Source organism: Eretmochelys imbricata, chromosome 9 (assembly GCF_965152235.1).
Source record: "Eretmochelys imbricata isolate rEreImb1 chromosome 9, rEreImb1.hap1, whole genome shotgun sequence".
Classification (NCBI taxonomy): domain Eukaryota; kingdom Metazoa; phylum Chordata; order Testudines; family Cheloniidae; genus Eretmochelys; species Eretmochelys imbricata.
The window spans coordinates 64,640,702-64,661,832 of NC_135580.1; the positions used below are offsets into that span (position 1 = coordinate 64,640,702).

The 21,131-nt window shown below is 49.4% G+C and overlaps 1 protein-coding gene across 2 annotated transcripts in view; it reads left to right on the forward strand.

The window, feature by feature from the left end:
- Positions 1–3,127: 3,127 nt before the first annotated feature.
- BTK (Bruton tyrosine kinase) overlaps positions 3,128–21,131 on the forward strand; it is a 29,116-nt gene continuing 11,112 nt past the window's right edge. Inside the window, exons 1-6 of one of the 2 annotated variants that reach the window (XM_077826865.1) lie at positions 7,983–7,993; positions 8,392–8,456; positions 15,632–15,823; positions 16,669–16,767; positions 17,713–17,781; positions 19,049–19,130. In XM_077826865.1, the coding sequence (XP_077682991.1) occupies positions 8,424–8,456; positions 15,632–15,823; positions 16,669–16,767; positions 17,713–17,781; positions 19,049–19,130 (475 nt within the window). In that variant the 5' untranslated portion in view covers positions 7,983–7,993; positions 8,392–8,423. Of the gene's footprint in view, positions 3,290–7,982; positions 7,994–8,391; positions 8,457–15,631; positions 15,824–16,668; positions 16,768–17,712; positions 17,782–19,048; positions 19,131–21,131 lie in introns of those variants that run through there. The other variant, XM_077826866.1, reaches the window with a different exon arrangement.

The window sequence follows — 21,131 nt, forward strand, 5'->3', positions numbered from 1 at the left end:
CCAGAATTTTTTTTTCCTGATTTTGACTGCCCTGCTGCAGCCACAACTTAAAAACATTTTAAATTTTGTAAAGCATTGAGTTACCTTTTAAGGGTTAAATGTCAAATCCCAAAGCCAAACAACACTAATTACCTGTGTCTAGCAAAAAGGGTCTGTCAGTTTTGCAACTTTGAATTAAAGAGTCAAATGGATTTTTAGTGGCATTATTTAAAACAAAAACAAAACCAATTGGTCCTTAGAACTTTACATATTTACATACACACAGATAGATACATACACATTTTCTTTTCCTTACCATCCCTTCCACACTGCTGTTTTTTTACATCTTACATTCCCTTGATACGTTTGAGGCAGCTAAGTTCCCATAGAACCCTCTTATGTTCTTTTAGCAAATTTGACTAAATTGTCCAGTCAAATGATTTTAATCAGATAGTTTATTTTTGCCTGGCTAATTTACAGACATTCCTTTGGAAAAGGGCTCATTTTTCCTTCAGAATGGCTGCAAAGAAACCAAGAATGCTTTTCCTCTAACACTTTTCCTTTTTAACATTTTCACAAAGTTTAGCTGCTTAATTCCCTCCAGCCTCTGCAGAGTTAACTTTTTTACTCTCTTTTCTCTTTGTAATTATGCCTGGGGGTGCCGTACATAGGACCTTCTCCCCCCTTTTACCTGCGTCCCTCCAGCCTCTGCAGAGTTAACTTTTTCACTCTTTTTGTATTCCTGGAGTGCCTCTTTCACTATTTTCAGCTGGCTTTGGGTATTTGTAGCCAGCACCTTCCAATTGTCTGCTCCCTTTTCCGTTTGTGCCTTTTCCTCTTCACATGAAGACAAGCAGAGGGAAGAATCCTTACATGCCTCCCACAACAACAAAATTGCTGCTGCATCTCTTTTGGCAGCATTAGAAGGTTTGTATATGAGGTTATACTGAGCCAATCTATCCTCTAGGTCCGAAATAGTGCAGACATCAGCTAGGGCTTGTTTAGTCCAAGGACTGTGCCCAAATTTTTGAAGGATTTGTTTAAAAGGTGTAATTTTTTTTTTTTAAACAAAAGGTGAGGTTGGAGTTCCTTCTGACTCCATTCCTCCCTCTGGTACTGGCTTACCCTGTTTTCTTTTAAACATCTTAACATGGATATTTCAATCTCTTTGTCACTCCTAGTATTACTTAGCAAGTGACATAGCCTAGATTCTGAAATCATAGCTTAATCTATGCGTTTTTCCCCTGCTACCCTCCCGGAGGCCAGCAGGTCTGGTTAACCTAATAGAAATGCCTAGCTCAGTAGAGTTGGCGGTGTACACACCAATATTTACAATAACTGAGGTTTTTTACCAATATTCCCCCTTTCTCAATTCTCCACCAAAATGTTATACCAATAAGATAAAAACCAGCAGGATCTTATTAAAGGGAAAAAGGCAAAATACCACATTTATTGTGTATACAGAAAGAATCATAGTAAGCAGTTAGTTATAGCTATAACATTCCATTCAATCTCATATTTATTCACACATTCATTCATACAAACACACACACACAGGTTCTGCAAGGTTGTTATCTTCTTCAGCCAATGGACACTGGATTCTTAGGCTGGCACCTCCCTGATCATTCAGTTATTATCCACACCAAGCATCCATCCACATACATCCTCTATCTCTATTTTAATCACAATTGTTAACACAACAAAAGGGCGGGGAGTCTCTGGGTGCTGTTTCTGTTGTTACAGAGTATTGCTTTCAGTCTCTCTCTGTGTGAATTGCTTTGAGAACAGACTGTCTTAGAATGTACTAACGCAATTAGCAGCTTGCAAGTTTCACACATAGAGGGAGAGAAATAGTACCAAAACCAAGAGACCTCTTAATTAGTAATACCCTGGAATTTAAACTATGGGGAATCAAACTCATTTGTGATTTTAATACAGAACTTCTTTAATATGATCCAACAGGAACTGTGGGATAGCTACCCACAGTGCACTGCTCCGACATTCGATGCTAGCCATGGTACTGTGGACGCAATCTGCCGAATTCATGCACTTTAGTGGGGACACAGAAGACTGAATGTATAAAATAGCTTCCGAAAATTCAAATAGAATAATTTTGAAATAATTTCATACTGTAGACGTACCCTTAGTCTTTAAGGTGCCACCGGACTCCTTGTTGTTTAAATGACAAAGAAATTCATAATACTGCCAAGGCAGCAAAAATGCAGAAGTTTATTTCCTCTTATGTTACCATTTTTATCAACAGCAAAAAATCACCCTTAGCTAATGACTCAGTAGGAGGAAGTGTCTCTCTATGTCTCTGCCTCCAACTCCAGAGACAGCTCCAGTTAAAAATGGCACGTTAGTAGGGGCTGTCTGTGCTCCTCTGCACCCCACAGTACCCGTTGCCCTGCTTGGGGAGGGGCTGGCTCTGCCCCTCTGCCCCCACACCTCCCTTTGTCCCACATGGGGAGGGAGCTCCAAGGGTATGTCCACACTGCAATAAAACTCCTGTGTCTGGCCCAGGTCAGCTGGGCTATAAAATTACAGTGTAGACGTTCGGGCTTGGGCTGGAGCCTGGGTTCTGGGACCCTGCCCCTGAACCCAAATGTCTACACTGCAATTTTTCAGCCACACGAGCCCAAGTCACATGACCTGGGCCAGCCACGTGTATTTTATTGCAGTGTAGACATACCCTTACTGTCTCCACCCAACTGCTCCACATTTCTCATCTTTCTTGTCCTGTTCTCTCTTGTCCTGTTCCTCTGCCTGTCCTCTTCTGTCTTGCCTGCCTGTCCTGTCTCTCCGTCTGATCTCCCTTTTATTGTCTGTTTGACGTCTGTCCGTTTGTCGCTCCATCTGTCCTCTCTCATCCTGCCTATGCCCTGTGCAATCTCCTTCCATTGCTGTGCCCCTGCCCATTGTCCCACCCTGCCTTTCTGCAGACACACCTCTTGCCACTCACAGGCCAACCCCACTGCTTGGCCCTAGTGCCCTCTCTGCATAGGACTCAGGGTGGCACTGTTGGAGGCTGCCTGAGGGATCAAGAGGAAACAAAGCTACTGGCTTAAGTCAGAAACCAAAAAAGGGAACTGAAAGGGTGGGGTTAGCTCTCAGTGGCCTTCCTTCCTCCCTTTCAGCTCTCTGTGAGAATGAGTCGCCTGCTGCCATTCCTATCACTTGCAGACCACCCCTGCATTTCAAACCAGCTGTCCACTGGCTGCTCTGGAGTCTGAATGCTACTGGGAAGCCACCCTCAGTGAAGAGAGCCATCTGTGGGGCAGGCACATGGAGGAGTGACAGAAGATCATCAGTAAGTCTCTTGAGACCCATTGGACCCTTTTGGGTGTGTGGAGGGGCGGTGATGAGGGTTGAGAAGGCGGCTGCTGTGCGTTGCACTGAGACTGGGAGGGGAGTGTCCAGCATGTGCCACATGGAGTAAGTAGAGAAGGACATGCCATGCTTGGGAGCAATGCTTAGCAAGGGGTGTGGTATCCAGAAGGGAGGAGGAGCGGGTGTGAAGGCCATCATCAGTTCATAACCAATGTGCCAGACAGGTGGAGTGACTGTGAAGGGTGGCTGCACAGTGTGACATGGAGCAACATGAGATACAGGATTGGAAAGTGTCTGGAAGTCTCATGGGCTACACAGGGGAATCTCATAGACCATGGAGGGTTAGAAGACACCTAGAGATCACCCAGGTGAGAGCCCATCCAGGGCCTGCACCCAAGGCCAGAGTCTACAAGGGGTCAGAGTCCATAGGGTTAGGACTTGGGGAGGGCAGGGGTAGGGGGAAGTCACACACAGGGTCAGAATACAGGACTGTAGGAACTGCCAAATCAGGGAAACCCAGTAGCCCATCGAGTCCAGGATTCTGCCTCTCACAGTGGACAGTGCCAGCTCCTTCCGAGGATGCTGCAATGGCCAATCGGGCAGGACCATGCCCAAAAGGGAAGTTTTCTTCCTAGGCAGCTAGTCCTGAAGCAGGAGGGTGCATGACCTTTATACATGTCCATTTTAGCTTGTGGAACTGCAAATATTATTATTCACCTAAATGTCTCATACTTATTGGGATCCTAGTCGGCGCTGTGCCTCAGGAATGCCTTGTGGCAATGAGTTCCCCAGGTATCAATAGCAGCAGTTCACATGGGGTCAGGATTGGTCCGGGGGCTCACCAAGGCTTAGAGTCCCCATGAGGTTCACACAGCGGGTGACAGGGCCCTGATGTCCTCCCAGGCTGATAACATGGTCACTGGTGTACATAAAGGGGTCAGGGGCCAAGGAGACAGAACAAGATGGTGGAAGTCGGGACTCCTGGTTCCACTCCCAGGTCTACCACTGAATTACTGTGTAACCTCAGGCCAGTCACTTCCTTTTGCTACGACTCAGTGTCCCACGTGGCACAATAGTGATAATGGCACGCACCCACCTTGCAGGTGTTGTCATTTATGGGTAAAGGGCTTTGAGATCCATGGCTAGAAAGTCAAGGTGGGCAAAGCATGCCTAGATGTGGCTGCCCTCACTACCCGCCCAATGTACACAACAGAACTGAGCTGGAGCATCTCAGCTTCATACAGCACCACCTGCAGGGCAGCAGAGACACTGCCGAGTCCAGAGCATCTGCCGGGCAGGGTGAGTGGGGAAGGGAGAGATGCAGAGCGGGGACGCAGCAGGGGAGAGTCCATATGAGAAGGGTGCCCCTTGTTTCTTGTCTCCATCACCCCCTGTTTCTGGTTGTCTCTCTCCCCAAGCCTCCTGCCTCTCCTTCCCCAGTTATCAGCCTTGCACCTCCCACCTTGCCCTCCCTTCATCCGTCTTGTCTGCGCAGGCCTGCCCTGCTGACTTACCAGCCAACTGGCTGCAGCACACTGCAGGGAAGGAGGAAGCCTGGCACCCAGTGTCCAGTTTAGTATGGCTAATGGCTTTCTCCTTCTCTGGCTGGCCAGGTCCACCTGAGCTCCTCCAGCAAGGGGAGGGAGGGAGCCGACCGAGCTGAATGATGGACAGGAAAGGGTGGCTGCTTCTGTCCATCATGCCAAAATGGCACCTGTTTCTGCTAGCAAGTGGGCAGGGGCTCCAGCTCTCAATAAGGGGTTTCTTTCTAAGTTACAAGACGTGCAGCTGAATCTCAGCATAATTTGAACACTATTGTGGTTTGATGAGTGGGGTCCCAGGTGATCTGCTGCCTAGACATGATGAAATCCCGCTTCCTTGCTAAAGGAGTGTGCTAAAGTGCTGTGATCTAGCAGAGGGGAGGCATTTATACCTCAGGGCTGGGCGAGTGGCTGGGTGCGGCGGTACCTCAGGGCTGGGCGTCACTGGGGGTTGACAGGGCAAAGATGATACTGTGTTCGCCTTCCCCTTAGTTTTTTGGTCACTGTATTTTATTTCATTCAGTTAAGGCTCTGAAGTGCAAAGATCATTTCTTGTAAAAACTGCTTGTTCAGCTGCGAGCCTGAAGTGGGTGCTCCCCACCAAGTGAAATCAAATTGTACAGCCAGAGACACAGACAGTTGATCTCAGGACTGAGCGCTAGGTAGGCTAGAGACATAAAACTGAACCCCACCGGGGAGTGACTGATTCCAGTGAGGAGATCCAGGCACAGCTGCCTCCTGAAATGGCCTGTGTTAACCCCGGACTTCTCAGAGTTCTGAACTCCACTGTCATCATTGTTTTATCTCTGAATCCATCCCTTGCTAAAGAACCCCCACCCCATCCTGGACATTCACACTGGGGAGTTCCTTCAGACCATCTCTTGCCGCGTCCTTTCCCTGCTCCATTGCTGGTCATCGCCTGGACTCACTCAGCAAACTAGTGATATGGCACCATGTGTTGGAGTCAGAAGTGGGGCTGGCAATGGGAACTACCCATCTGAGGTTAAACTGGCAGAGTAGCTATATGTAGCCCCTCGCCGCCCAGGACCGCCAAGGTTGCTCTAAATTACACCAGGGGCCAGAGAGGGCCCCAAATGACCCCAGAATATGGCATGGTCCTTCCCCTTCCCCATTCCAGCACTGAGCATAGGAATGGAGCAACTAGAATCAGGGCTTCTCTCTACTCTGCCTGCTCCAGCCCCAATCCCCAGTGTAAACCCAGCCAGCCCTGTTCTCCAAACCCCCCATTTCCTGCTACACTCCAGGGAGCCCAGCTCCACTCTGCCTTTGTTCTGTGCTCAGACCTTGTGTTTGTGCCAGGAGCCAAGCCCCAGCAGAGCAGGAATCCCTGAGTAGATCCATTTGAGAACTTGGCCCTTACCCCTGCCCCTGGGGGCATCTCCAGTATCTTCCAGAGAGTCAGCGCTCATTGAGAGCAAACCTGGCTCCAGTTAAAGCAGCATGTTTGACTGCCTTGATGGCTGGGCTATGCAAATCCCCACAGTGGCACAGATGAGTGAGCTGGGCAGGTTCCTCTAAGGGGGGCTGAGGGCTGTAGCTCAGCTCGGCCACGTGTGTCTTACTTTCAGCACAGGGACGAGATGATCGGGGAGGAGGGGCAGTCAATGAAATCACAAAGCAGGACACTGGCACAGCTGTGTGCTGCAGGATCCCTCTGGGATTCCTGAACAAAAGCTTAGTGTCTATTAAACTTAGAAACAAACTTAGATTGCCAGGAACCCGGAATCCAAAAAGCAGGCTCAGCATTTGAGCAGCTGCCACATTTTCCTGTGATCAGCCTCTTTGAAATGGCTCTTCTGCTTAGCTCTATCTCTACACTAATTGTACGCAGATGCAGACTAGAACATTAGTTGAAGCAATATATTGGGCCAAATTCCACACCTGATTTCAGCTACAGTTAAGAACAGCATCCTGGTCTACCATCGTTTGCTTTTTTTCCCCTGGCCCTGCTAGGCAAGAGGAACCCAGCCATTGCCATGGACCCCACATTCCTACTTTTGCATATATCTCAAAAGAAGTAACCCTTTAGTTGCTGTGTTGACTACTGTACAGTGCTCCTCTGTCCCAGGCTCCAGCTATCATTCAACCTCTCCTCTTCCCCAAGGCTACACTGATGGCCAGCTATAGTGGCCTCATTGGGACACACTTTTACACCCGGTGTTGTTCTTTACATCAGAGACTGTAACAGCAGAGGGTCCCCGCCAGAGAGAATACAGCTGGGGGGTCAGGTTCCCATTCTTTTTCACCACAGAGCTGGGGGGAGATTTTCCTGCTGTAGGATGAACAGATGCAAGGAAGTGGAGTGAGAGGACAGAAAGATGGACACGGATTGCGGAAGTTTGGGGGAAGGAGGGGCTCATCTCGCTCTCTCTCTGCTGTAGGGTTCCAGGGGAATTCCCCAGGAAGCCTCAGGACTTGGGGACCCCCCCTTCTTTCCTCCAAACAATGACAGATTAAGCACAGATCTCATTGGTTCGTGGCGGCCAGGGACCCAGGGTGCAATGTACATGCACAGATCTATCTGTAGGGCTCCACTGCTTGAGAGGAGTGGAGCCAGGAGGCATGAGAACCATGAGCTCAGGGTGCCCTCCCTGCTGTTTCTTGGGTTTGGATTTCCAGCGCCTCCCTGTGGTGTGCCTCCAGACAGCCCAGAATGCATTGCATAGCGGTGTGCTAAATTCAGACACAAGAAGCATGAAGCACCTGGTGGATAGCACATGTGACAGGCCAAGCACACACACAGTTGGGTCCATCAGAGAATCACACAGAGCCACTTCCATCCCCCTTATCTGAAGGGAGAAAAGACCAGCCCCGTCTCTTTGGGCCCTACCTTAGAGATCCCATGAGCTACCACTGCCCAGACAACCCTTGGAGGCTCCTCTTCTCTCCTCCTCCCCCCCAACCTGGTGCCACACCATATCTGAGCCACACCACGCAGCCTCACTGAGCTCTGGGGTTTGACACTTTGTATGTGCAAATGCAGCTGTCCCACATTTGTAAGAATACAATTGACCAAAGTGTCATATCTACAGGAAGTAACATTAGCCAGGCAGAGGGGAAGCCATCCTCTCACTCCCACTCTTGTGCTTTCACTTCGATAGAAATGGACAGCTTACTGCGAGGTACGTGGCAAATGGCGCTGGGGAGTCACCCAGAACAGCCAGGGGCAGTGGCTGGACCCTTTAGAAGCGGAGATGGGAATGTGGGCTGGGAGCAGAGCCCCTGGGGTAGTGACCTGGGTTTAATATTACGATTATGTATTATTTGCACTGAGGTACTGCCTAGAGGTTCCAGTCAAGGTTGGGCTCCTGTTGTGCTAGCTGGGTGCTGCCCAGACATAGGTTAGAAAACACGCCCTGGGCTGAGGAGCAATGCCTAGTTGATGGAGAAGCTGGATGTTATCTCAGCAAGGATGAAGGCGGCTGGACTGTCCGTGGGGCCATAGGAATAGAGTGCAAGGAACCTGGTCCACCTTTGGTATTTATCTTCCTTTCCTCTGTCACTGGGCTCTCCCTGGAAGACACACTGAGGAGCTGTCCTGCCGGGACGTGGATGCTAGCCATTGCTCGGGTTCTACGTCCCAAGGTAAAGCCTTTTTCACTCTTGTCAGTAGACTGGGGTAACTAGTTTGACAACTCTGTTTGCGGCAGACGTGGCAGATCCAGCTCAGCGTGACTCCTCGGGTCAGATCGCGCATGATTTGTGAGGGTCCGGGGATCTGAGGACATGGCCGAAAATCCCAAGCCTTCTGGGCATTGGAGTACTAATGGTTATTCCTATGAAAAGTCATTATAACCAGAATTAACTCTGTCATTCAGCAATCCCTGTTTGTTATTCAGTCACCTACCCAGGGAGCAGAAATAATGCTGTGGGAGTCAGGTAACCGGTCCCATGCCATGAAGACCATACAGCCAAGGCAAACAGCTTGCTAACAGTAATAATATAATACCTACCTCTTCTATAGTGTTTTTCACCAGTAGATCTTAAAGCACTTTACAAAGATGGTATCATTGTCCTCAGTTTACACATGCGAAAGCTGAGGCACGGGGCAGGAACAACTTGCCCAAGATCACCCAGTAGACCAGAGCCAGGAATTGAACCTAAGTCTTACTCCAGTGCCCTTTCCATTAGGCCATCCTTCCTCCATTGCCGTAGGGAATACCCTCCTCCAGCTAGTTTCCCTAGCCCACTCCCCTGTTCCCCCACGCCCGCCTCCGCATTCAGATCCCTCCTTAAGACTCTCTTGTGCCATGATGCCCGCAAGGTGTGAGGTCAATGGAGTCGTACAGATTTTCACCCATTTTTCAGAGATATTTTTAAACAAAACTGTACAGAAAAATAATTGTTCAGTGAAGCTGTGTGTCGGCCACTGCTCAGTAGAACACAGTGAATTACCGCAAGCCCTCTCTGTGCTCTTCAGCTCAGTTGGTTTGCCTCTCATCTGAAACTGTAAAATTCGGATACGCCGGTGATAGGGGCCATACAAATATCAGACAGACAGAATCTTCAAGGTGGGGACCATGCCAGTTTATTTGAAGTACCAGACATCACAGCATGCTTACGAAAACAGCAAAACATAACTAACAACTGCTTGGCTGGCTGGTTCTTGCTCACGAGCTATAGGTCTAACTCAGGGGTGGGCAAACTTTCTGGCCCAAGGACCACATCGGGGAATAGAAATTGTATGGTGGGCCATAAATGGTCACAAAATTTGCGTTGGGGTGCGGGAGGGGGTGAGGGCTCTGGTTGGGGGTGTGAGCTCTGGGGTGGAGTTGGGGATGAGAAGTTTGGGGTGTAGGATGGTGCTCTGGGCTGGGACCAAGGGGTTCAGAGGGTGGGAGGGGGATCAGGGTTGGGGCAGGGGTGTGAGAAGGGGTGCAGGTTCCCACTAGGGGTGTGGACTCTGGGGTGAGGCTGGGGATGAGAGGTTTGGGGTGCAGAAGGGTGCTCTGGGCTGGAATTGAGGGGTTTGGAGAGTGGGAGGGGGATCAGGGCTTGGGCAGGGAGTTGGGGCATGGGGAGAGGCTCAGGGGTGCAGGCTCTGAGCAGCGCTTACCTCAAGCAGCTCCTAGAAGCAGTGGCATGTACCTTCTCCGGCTCCTATGCGGAGGCGCAGCTAGGTGTCTTCACACTGTCCCGTCTGCAGGCATCGCTCCTGCAGCTCCCATTGGAGCACCAGAGGGGGCCATTGGAACGCGTAGGAGCTGGATTGGGGCCATGCTGTGGCCTCCGGGAGCCATGTGATGCGGCCCCGACCATGCACCCCGGCCTGAGGCCCCCAACCCAACGCCCCAGCTGGAGCGGGGCCTAGGCCACTCCCCAGCGGGAGCTCGCGGGATGTAGTCTGCCCACCCCTGGTCTAACTGGTCACCATATGTGGGGGGTGGGAAAGAATTTCTCCCCAGGTAAGATTGGCAGTGCCTTTGAGGGTTTTCACCTTCCCGTGCAGCATGTGAGTGCAGGTCACTTGCCAGGATTATCTGGGCATATCTCACTTCATCACTTCACCAGGGCTCAGGCACTGGTGTACTTCAATCCCTCCTGTTCTCTGCCTGGGACATGTCATAGTTTACTCTCCCATGGGCTGCAACACTTTTGGTCTAATTTTGGTTGTGGGATGTAGTGCGTGGGTGCTGGTGGCCTGGGTAATACAGGAGGTCAGCCGGGTGATCTGGGGGGGTCTCTTCTGCCCCACAACGTTGTGACGTTAATTAATAACAACTTGCAGCCTGAGCATTTTGTGGCTGCTTCCGAACAATGGAATCAAGATCGAGTTGTGAATGATTCTTGAGCCAGGAGAAGGGGAAGGAGGATGGTTTTTTATAACAGCTAGTCTTGCTGCTAATGCACAACCAGCTCTACTCTTTGATAATTGGAACGTAGAAACTGCCTCAACAGACCAGGCAAACTGTAGAGGTACCGGATCCTGTCTCTGGCAGAATCCTCTGCGTGATGTTTCAGATAAAGGCAACCCTCCCCCCTCCATTTGAATGTATCTATGTGCTCAGTTGTGCAATGCTGTATGTGGGAAGAAAAATTCCTTCTGGACAACTTTTGACCAGCCTTTACACCAAGGACTAGACTCTGCTGTGTACCATTGACTTTGATGGGCTTTTTGTCATTGACTTCAGTGGCAGCAGGACTAAGCCTTAAAGCATGAGGACTGGTAAGCAAGGAACTTCAAAACAGCTAGTGGAACTGCAAATGTTACTCCTGTGCATCATAAATTGTGTTTTAGAATCTTACTGAATTAGTTTTACAATACCCTGCAGCAGTGAGTTTCACAGGTTAATGCTTCCCGTGTACAAAAAAGTCTGCCTTTGTATCTGTATGGAATGTGTTGCCTTCCTTGCCCTTATAGGAGGGAGAAGGGAAGGGGAGTTCTCCACTGGCCTGCTCTGAACCTTCATTATTGCCTGTTTCTCCAGCAAATCACTTCTGACTCTTCTCCCTCCAAATTAACAGGCCATGGCCCCACCTATAAGAGGGCTGCTTGTAACAGTGGCTTAAAACAATTTTAGTCTATTTTTGGATCAGGGCTTTTCTCCCTTGCCATTAGCATCTCTCCTTTCATTATTATGTATCTCTGTAATTACTGAGCCCCGCAAAGTGCTCTGGGATACAGTTTGCACCGCAGGAAATGCATTAGACAAAATAAAGCTGTATCCTTTTTAAAAAAAGGACTATTTAGAGCATCCTCATGCTATCGTTAGTGTGGAGCATTCTGCAAGAGGGAAAACAGAAGTGATTTTCACATCAAGTGAAACGGACATCACATGTGGCTCACAGGCATCCAGTGCTAATGATGTTAAACTGGCTAAGTCTTGGGCATGTTGAAATGTGCATAGCCAAGCAGCATTTTAGAGTAACTAACTGAGATTTCCATATGTGACTGTCCAGGCTGTCAGCTAGACTTAGCCAGCTTTTGGGGTCATTTTGGGGGCCTTCCATACTAGGGCAAAAGTCACGCAAATGTTATAGCTTCTAGGCTGCAAACTATTCCATATGTGGTAAGTATGTAGTTATTAGGGTTGTGGATTAATCACAGTTAACTGACACAATTAACTCAAAAAAATTAATCATGATTAAAAAGATTAATTGTGATTGATCACAGTTTTAACTGCACTGTTAAACAATAGAATACCAACTGAAATTTATTAAATATTTTGGATGTTTTTCTACATTTTCATATATATTGTATTCTGTGTTGTAATTGAAATCAAAGTGTATATTATTCTTGATTACAAATATTTACACTGTAAAAGATAAACAGAAAAATAGCATTATTCAATTCACCTCATACAAGTACTGTAGTGCAATCTCGGTATTGTGAAACTGCAACTTACAAATGTAGATTTTTTTTTGTTACATAACTGCACTCAAAAATAAAACAAAGTCCGCTCAGTCCTTCTTCTTGTTCAGCCAATCGCTAAGACAAACAAGTGTGTTTACATTTACAGGAGATAATGCTGCCCTCTTCTTATTTACAATGTCACCTGAAAGTGAGAACAGGCATTTGCATGGCACTTTGTAAGCTGGCATTACAGGGTATTTACGTGCCAGATATGCTAAACATTTGTTTGCCACTTCATGCTTTGGCTACCATTCCAGAGGACATGCTTCCATGCTGATGACACTCGTTAAAAAAAAATGCATTAATTAAATTTGTGACTGAACTCCTTAGAGGAGAATTATATGTCCCCTGTGCTGTTTTACCCGCATTCTGCCATTTATTTCATGTTATAGCAGTCTCTAGAGATGATGACCCAGCACATGTTCATTTTAAGAACAGTTTCACTGCAGATTTGACAAAACGCAAAGAAGGTACCAATGTGAGATTTCGAAAGATAGCTACAAGACTCGACCCAAGGTTTAAGAATCTGAAGTGCCTTCCAAAATCTGAGAGGGATGAGGTGTGGAGCATGCTTTCAAAAGTCTTAAAAGAGCAACACTCCGATGAGGAAACTACAGAACCTGAACCACCAAGAAGGAAAATCTTTTGGCACCTGACTCAGATAATGAAAATGAACATGCATCGGTCCACACTGCTTTGGATTGTTATCGAGCAGAACCTGTTATCAGCATGGACGCATGTCCCCTGGAATGGTGGCTGAAGCATGAAGGGATATATGAATCTTTAGCGTATCTGGCACATAAATATCTTGTGATGCCAGCTACAACAGTGCCAGGGGAACTCCTGTTCTCACTTTCAGGTGACATTGTAAACGAGAAGCGGGCAGCATTATCTTCTGCAAATGTAAACAAACTTGTTTGTCTGAGTGATTGGCTGAACAAGAAGTAGGTCTGAGTGGACGTGTAGGTGCTAAAGTTTTACGTTGTTTTATTTTTGAATGCAGTTTTTTTTTAACATAATTCTACATTTGTAAATTCAACTTTCATGATAAAGAGATTGCACGACAGTACTTGTATGAGGTGAATTGAAAAATACTATTTCTTTTGTGTTTTTACAGTGCAAGTACTTGTAATCAAAAATAAATATAAAGTGAGCACTGTACACTTGGTATTCCATGTTGTAACTGAAATCAATATACTTGAAAATGTAGAAAACATCCAAACATATTTAAATAAATGGTATTCTATTATTGTTTAACAGTGCAATTAATCACAATTAATTTTTTTAATCGCTTGACAGCCCTAGTAGTTATATAATTTTGTTTCCAAAATATGACCACGTAGAGCATGATTTGCAAACCCATGAGCACACGATTAACTTGTATCGCCAGGGAGAGCCCCTGGATCCACGCTGCAAAGTTCAGGTCCATTTTGGATTTCTAGTACTTATAAATGCAGCAAGGGGTTTGAATCTAGAGCTTTGATTTGGGCCCATTTCTACCAGGACACTGAAGAGAATTGCTCTGCTGCTGTTGTGGATGGATGGAGTGGATGATGCAATGTAAGGTGCTTCGGATGCTTTTTTGAACCAAAGTTCTGAGCCTCAGATCCAGCTAAGCTGTGGTCAGAAAAGGGCCTGCACTAACAGTGGCTTCATAGGCCTGCACACAGCCAGTACACCTACCTCAGTTTCCCTTCCATTTGCCCATAGCTAGGAATATCGTCTTTCTCAATGTCCAATTCAAAGGCCCACCTCTGGGCATAACATGTGCCTGTACAGTAATTCTGACAAAACCATTGTCCCCAAACCCCAAAGCACAGCAGGTACAAATACAGCAGTTTTCCCATTCCCCCTTCCAGGGCCATCACTTCCAGGTCACCCACCTGAGAGTCCAGCCTGTTCCCAGTTCCTTTGCCCTTGTTCCAGGGCCCCACTCGCCAGGCCAACCACCAGGTCATTCTGTCCCACGACTGTGCAATCACAGCCAAGTCTATTCTCCCGCAAGAGAGCTCCCTGCAGGGCTCCACTCAGCCCTCTCTGCCTCTCTCCCCTTCTCCTGGGATCCGCCCTACAGCATCAAACCTCTCGATTTGGGCTCAGCTGGCCCTGACCAAGCTCCGCCCAGGGGCCTCTGCAGGAAGAATCTGGGCCAGTGCTCCTCCACAGCTCTCTGGGCCAGCTCTCTTCACCTGTAGTTCTGTCTCCCAGGTCTCCTGTAGCTCTCTCCCAGTAACACTTGCCACTGCTCCTCTCTACCTCTGTCAGTTCTCCCCTACTGCTTCCTGTCTCTTTCACAGGCCGCTCACTCCAGCTCTTCCTATCTCCTTCCCTACAGCCAGGCTGCCCTCTTCTAAGCCCAGTTGGGAGGCATTTGACTGACCAGTCACAACTGCACAAACTTCTTCCTCATAAAGGGGCCAGGGCCAACCGACAATCACTTCCGCATTCTTCCAGGCCCCAGGGCTGTCAGGAACCAGGTTTGTTGTAAATTACAGCAGCCTTGGGGCTGTTCTAACTCCCAGCTGGTAACAGATCCCAAGATAGGTCAATTGGAAACACCAGAGCACTCCAGCCTTGCCCACTCCCCGAGGCACATGCCTATGGCATCCCATATACTAAGGATAGTGGGGGAGGATGGGGTGAAGCCACTCAGTTAGGGTAGCTTTATGGCCTCTTTGTTCAGTAGCCAGATGCTAGCTGCAAACCTCCAAGATATTATCACATGACAATCAGCCATGTAACTCCCCAGAAATATCACCCACATTTGAATCATAAAGAAACAGGACAAATGAATTCCCCCCTGCCAACACACACACACACACACACACACACTTTTTGAGGTTTCTTGTACATCACTGATAAGAGTCAGCTATGTCTCCACTGGCTGATTTCAGATAGGGTTTTCCTTTCTTTCCCTCCTCTTTCAGCCAGCGTCATGTCAGAGGTTAGCCTGTGATAGCCTGAGGATGTTCCCAGCAACAGCATTAGGGATCTGACCAGAGCTGAAACCTGCTCAGATACCATCATATCTTTCTTGGTCATTATTGGGACTCGGCAATAAAAAAAAAAAAAATCAGCAGTAAAACAGGAAACTGAAAGATAAAGATCAAGTGTGTAAATTACTCCCCCTTCCCTTTGCGTCTTTGTGACCATGTATCCAGCAATTAATATCTCCAGCTCGCTCAGATCCCAGTCCAAGTGGGTGCACAATGCCAGTCTGGGATCTCGCTCTGCCTTCCCTAGGTGACAGTGTGAGCTAACAGAGCACCAGCATCCACGATGTCCCATTGACTTCAATGACAGTTGCGGGACTGGATTGTGGGCAAGGTCTAGAACTCTGCATGATGATCTGGCAGTATCTGGTAGGCTGCTCACTGACTGGCTGGTCTCTGCTTTGCTTTGGCAGCGGCAGCCCAGCAAGCGTGGTGCGGAGCAAGAAGAGGAGGAGGAGGAAGGCATGGCCTCCACTATCCTGGAAAGCATCTTCCTGAAGCGCTCGCAGCAGAAGAAGAAAACCTCTCCTCTCAACTTCAAGAAGCGTCTCTTCCTCCTGACAGAAAGCAAGCTTTCCTACTATGAGTATGACTTTGAGCGTGGGGTGAGTCCCAGAGCCTAGAGAAAAGCAGGGGACATCGCTAATGGGGCAAGGGAGGCTCTGCAGAAGGCTTAGCCCCACCAGGGTCTGATCCCCTGCTGGAGGACACAGAAACAGTCTTTCCCTGGGTCAAGCAATGACTCCCAGTGGCAGTGGGCCAGGAGTGCGGAGGGTGCTCGGAGGAATAGAGGTGAGGGGGAAGGGAAGTGTATGGGTCTGAGGTTTGATCTAGTCACTGTGAATGTCCAACTCTGTCAATACATCTTGTTAAGGCAGAGACAGAATCTGGGGTAACAGGCCAGGCTCGTGCCTAGAGATTAACCCTGCAGCCAGCTTGGGTGCAAATCAGACTCCAAGCTTACTGGCTGGCCCCTTTCTCTCTGTAAAATGGGAACCCCCTCCCCACTCCTCCTCCTCCTCCTCCTAAATTCTGGGAAAGCTTGGATCCCAGATGCTGATCCACACCCAAACTTTGCAGTTCACATCCCTCTCTAGTACCATGGAGCTGCAACAGAGTCTAGGAGCTTACAGCTGCCTTCCGTGCTCACCAGGGTAAAAGAGCATGTGCCCTGCCAGGCATTTATTCCTAGAGCAGTTTCTCAGGAGACTGCCAATACAGCTCAGAGCCCAGCATCCCAGGATCTCCAGGGGAACCTGCTGGTACCTTGCGATGGCTCCAGGAACTGCTGGAGAGGAGTATTAGGCTCTGGGCTAAATCCTGCCCTCGGATGCTGAAGTCAGTGGGAGTTACGTGTAGGTGTCTGGGGGCAGTGTCTGTGCTGAATTCTGATCATGGGGGTCTAGTCTCCCTCCCCCCCGCAATTCCTTTCCCTTGTTCTCTTTTGCAGCGACGAGGCAGTAAGAAGGGGTCTGTGGACATAGAGAAAATCACCTGTGTGGAGACGGTGATTCCAGAGAATAATCCTCCCCTGGAGCGGCAGGTGCCGGTAAGAAAGGGACACGTCCCCATTGCTGACATTGCCCCCCTCCTCCCATCCCCAGCGCTTCCTCCCAGCCCAGCTGTCCCTGGCAGGAAGACAGGCCGACGGCAGCCCTTCTCCCCACCATACCTGCAGGGTGTGCCCAGCCCCTGTGGGGAGATTCCTGCCCCAGTTCTTGCTGGAAACAGAGTTGAGTCCTAGGCCAGCCCCCCAGGAACTGGCTGCAGTTCCTCTGGGGAATTAAGGTGGGAGCTTCTGGCTGCAGGCCCCTAGGGAATTAGTGAGCAAGGCCTTTCCAGTCCCCTCGGGCATTGATGGGGGGTTCCCTGATTCAGTTCCTCAGGGCATGGGGGAGGTTCCCACTCCATTTCCAGATGGGCATTTGGATGTTGCACTCTAGTCATCTGGGTACACTGGCCCCCACTGCATGGCTGTTAGCCCTGTTGCTCTGTCATGTCAGATGGCATGTTAGGTAGAGCATACGCCAGAAGCAAGTACTGGTGTAGGGGGTAACTGCTGGCTGCTTTCCCAATCTCATGGGCCTCTCCCAGCCCTGATGCCTGGAGTAGCAGAGGCAGGGGAGCAGGCTTTGGGTTTGTCTGTCTTCTGTTAGCTCCCATGCTGGCACAGAGGCCTCATTCTGAGATCCCTTGATGCCTCGGCGATGGGCAGGCTGCAGAATGGGTGCGGCTCTGTGTGCTCTGACATGCTAGAGGGTGGCGAAAGGCTGTAGCAGATTAAGATCTCAAATCCCCAAAGACCGGGGAGCTGCCCATATTACAAAGCCCTGATATCCAGGGCCATAGAGCACACAGCAAATTCATTATACAGCACCGATCTGTGGAGCCAACAGGACACTGTGCACATCCAAGCTAAGGGGCTGGCACTTGGGTACTGCAGGCACCCAATTCTCCAGACTATAAATCCACCTTCTCTGTCTGTTTCTTGCAGAGGAAGGGGGAGGATTATAATGAGATGGAGCAGATCTCGATCATAGAGCGGTTCCCATACCCCTTCCAGGTGAGTCACACTTCCCCTCAGCGCCCACTGGGGCTGGCTGCAATGAGCTTGGGCTTGCTTTGCATGAGGAGAAGGTAGCAGGGATGGGGTGGGGGGTAGGGCCAGTGTTCCTATGCTTTGCTGTACTGGGATCACACGCAGGGTGCTGAGCTTAATCCACTTTGAAAGTGGGGTAAGCTAATCAGGAACACTGCGCTCGTACTCCAGAATCAGAGTGCCCACACAGGGCGCTAATCTGGGATAGCTGTTGTGCTTTGCATTCGCACCCAACCTTAATCTGAATCAACTGTCAAGTGTAGACAAGCCCTTAGTCTCTCTGTCCCTCAACTTCCCATCTGTACAATGGCGATAATGGGACTGCCCTACCTCACAGGGGTGTTGTGAGGGTAAATACATTAAGGGACTGGGAGGTGCTCAGACACTGAGGTGTTGGGGACCAAATAAAGAGTAGATGTTGATGTGAAACCGGTGGGTATGTACTTGGCACAGCTCAGCCTGCTGCCACGTGTGCTACTGCGGCAACGCTATTTATACTCACTCTAGCGCAACAAGCTCGTACACCCCAGCTCATAGTGTGGACGTAGCCTTAGTTTCTATTACATAGTGTTGTTTATACAGTAACTTTCTCTCCGTTTTACTGTGCTGGCTGTAATGTGGTAGGTACATTGGTGTCTGAGTCAGGGTGACTATCGGGGCCTAAGATGCACCATTTGAATCCAGATCCAAACTTCCCCCAAATTTCAGATCCAGGGTTTTGGTTCTATCCACAAGAGAACCTGGAGTCTGCTGCAGAGTTTGGATCTGAGGGTGTTCAGATCTGCGAATTTGATTCAGGCCCATCTCCAATATCTTGGTTGGCTGGTTAGCTACAAACGGACATAGTTTTCTGGATTCTAGTTCTGGAGACTTAAAAGACATTTTGCTCTTTGTGGACTGAATTCTGTATGCATTTCCCCTCCTTAGCCCATCTCTGATCCAGTCATAATCTGCAACTGGGCCCTATAAGATCCCTGCACATTCTTTGCTTGTCTGAGTCCTGTTTGGTGAACAAAGCAGCCCCTGAAAGTCAAAGGAGGAAGTGGAAAGTCTTGGGGGAGGGGGCTTATTTATAACCTCCTGGTCACAGTCTCATAAGCACAGCCAAGGGGCCAGAACAAAATTAAAGGGATTATGCTCTGCAGCAAAAGGTTAAAGGCCCCAGTCCCCACCTTCTCCCTAAAGAGATTCCCTGGCTGCTCTGGAGAGCATAAGTCTGTCTGTCCCACAGGTGGTATATGATGAAGGGCCCCTCTACGTCTTCTCCCCGACGGAGGAGTTACGCAAACGCTGGATCCACCAGCTGAAGAATGGTGAGTCTCTGGCTTTACAATGACACCTTTTTAAAAATCTTGCACGGGGCAAGGCAGGTGTCTGTATTCCGCCCAAGTCCTAGTGGCTACTGATGGGGCAATGACATCAGCTTTGGGCTAGAATCATCATCATTTCATTTGAGCCGGGACCATATTGCAATGATGCCGTGCAGCAGGGCTCTAACACTTCTGGCCAGCTGAAATCTGATGGAGCTGTGTGTGTGGGTGTGTGGGTGTGGGCTTGTGTGTGAGTGGGGAGATTAGCTGTCTGAAATGACACAGGGAAGTTCACACATGCAAGCCGGAAGGATGTCAGTCTGATAACGGGGAAGTCAGTTATTGCATGACAACCCCCATTTTCTTAAACAGCAAGCATGTAGCAAAGCCTGTAGCTCAGATCAGCTCTTCAGCTGCGTGACAGTGCTGTGTTCACACTATTCTGCCCTGGATCCTACCCCTTGCTTCCACTCTGTCAGACAGCATGCCCCGGTCTCCCCATTAACCATACCCCTGCAATGGCTGTGCCTTCAGCTCACCACCCTGCAGCCCTTAACGTCACTCCTCAGCAGCTGCTGCCCTCAGAGGCCAAACTCAGCCCAGAATAACAGAGCGCTGGTTGCCCATCAAGTGCCACACACTGACAGGAACCTAGGGATGCTGCTAGAGAACATGTGGACTGGCCGGTCCTGGCTCCTGGGAGAGGATGGGTGTCTCTCCAGTGAGGGGTGGTGCTGTGCTGCAGTATAGTGCTGGAGAACCACCTGTGACAGTTTGCCATGACAGTCATGGAACCTTGTGTGCAGGGACATTGGTGCATCTGACACCTAGTAATGAGGACCGAACAGCTGATTTAGTACCTAGTCCTGGGGGGGGAGTCTCTGAATCAGAAGAGGCTCCCGAACAGGCAGACGAAGAGAGACGCGCACAAGGAGAGTGAAATTGACATTTCCAGTGCCACCGCACAGAATGTAGCCGCTTCCTCTGCCCTGGGTGTGTCTCCAGATCCAGCGCTGACCTTCCTCAGCACACAGGAGTTTCCAGCTGCAGAGCTGGAGTGGGTGCATTTGGGAGAAAAGGGGCAGCTTTAGGAATTAACCACCCATAGTCGCTTCCCCACAGCAGTTCTTTGAGAAGGCAACAGCAGGCCAGTTTAGTGCCAGCTGTGCAAGGAGAGTGACGGCTTTACAGAGGTCGAGCTGGGGGCCCACTTCGCCTCTCCCTTGCTCTGGGCGAAAGGAGGAAGGGGCCTGCTGGAGGCAGTATGTAATTACACGGAGTCAGGCCCACAGAGCGATTGTGCAGCAGCTGGCTATGAGCCGTTCTCATTGACTCCCGGGGGGAGCTGCTCACAGGCTGTGCTGCATAATCACGCCCTTGGGATGTTTGGCTCATCAGAGCAAAACGCTGAAACTTCCCAGCCTGTCTGTGCATTTATCTTTTAATGCATGGGCATCACACCAGCCCAGCCTCTTGCTGCCTGGACGCCTGGGGCCAGAACCTCAGGCCTGGCCATTTGGCATCTGGAACCTTTCAGGGAAGGGGAACCACAAACATGGCTGTAAGTATGTCGGCACTGCAGTTAAATACCCTCGCTGCCCGTGTCAACTAGGTGGATGTTTAATGCAGTGTAGACATTTGGGCTGGAGCCTGCGCTCTGGGACCCTTTTCCAACCTGAGACAAAACATCTACACCACAGTTAAACAGCCCCATAGCCTGAGTTCCATGAGCCCGGCTCAGCTGACATGGGCCAACAGCGGGTGTTTAATTGCAGCATGTGCATGCCTTTTATGGTTCCCTGACCCTCCGGTCACTGGACACAGGCCTGGTACTGAGGAACATCATAGAGCAGCCTCAGGGCTGCCCTGAACTGTGCTGACTGTCACAGCCCCAAAGGAGTTGTCCTAGCAGCCTGGGATTGCAGGTGTGCAAGGGTGTTCCAGCCACACTCAGTACTCTCAGCCATCCCCTGAAGCTAGGGGCTTTGAGGACAGTGCTGTGCT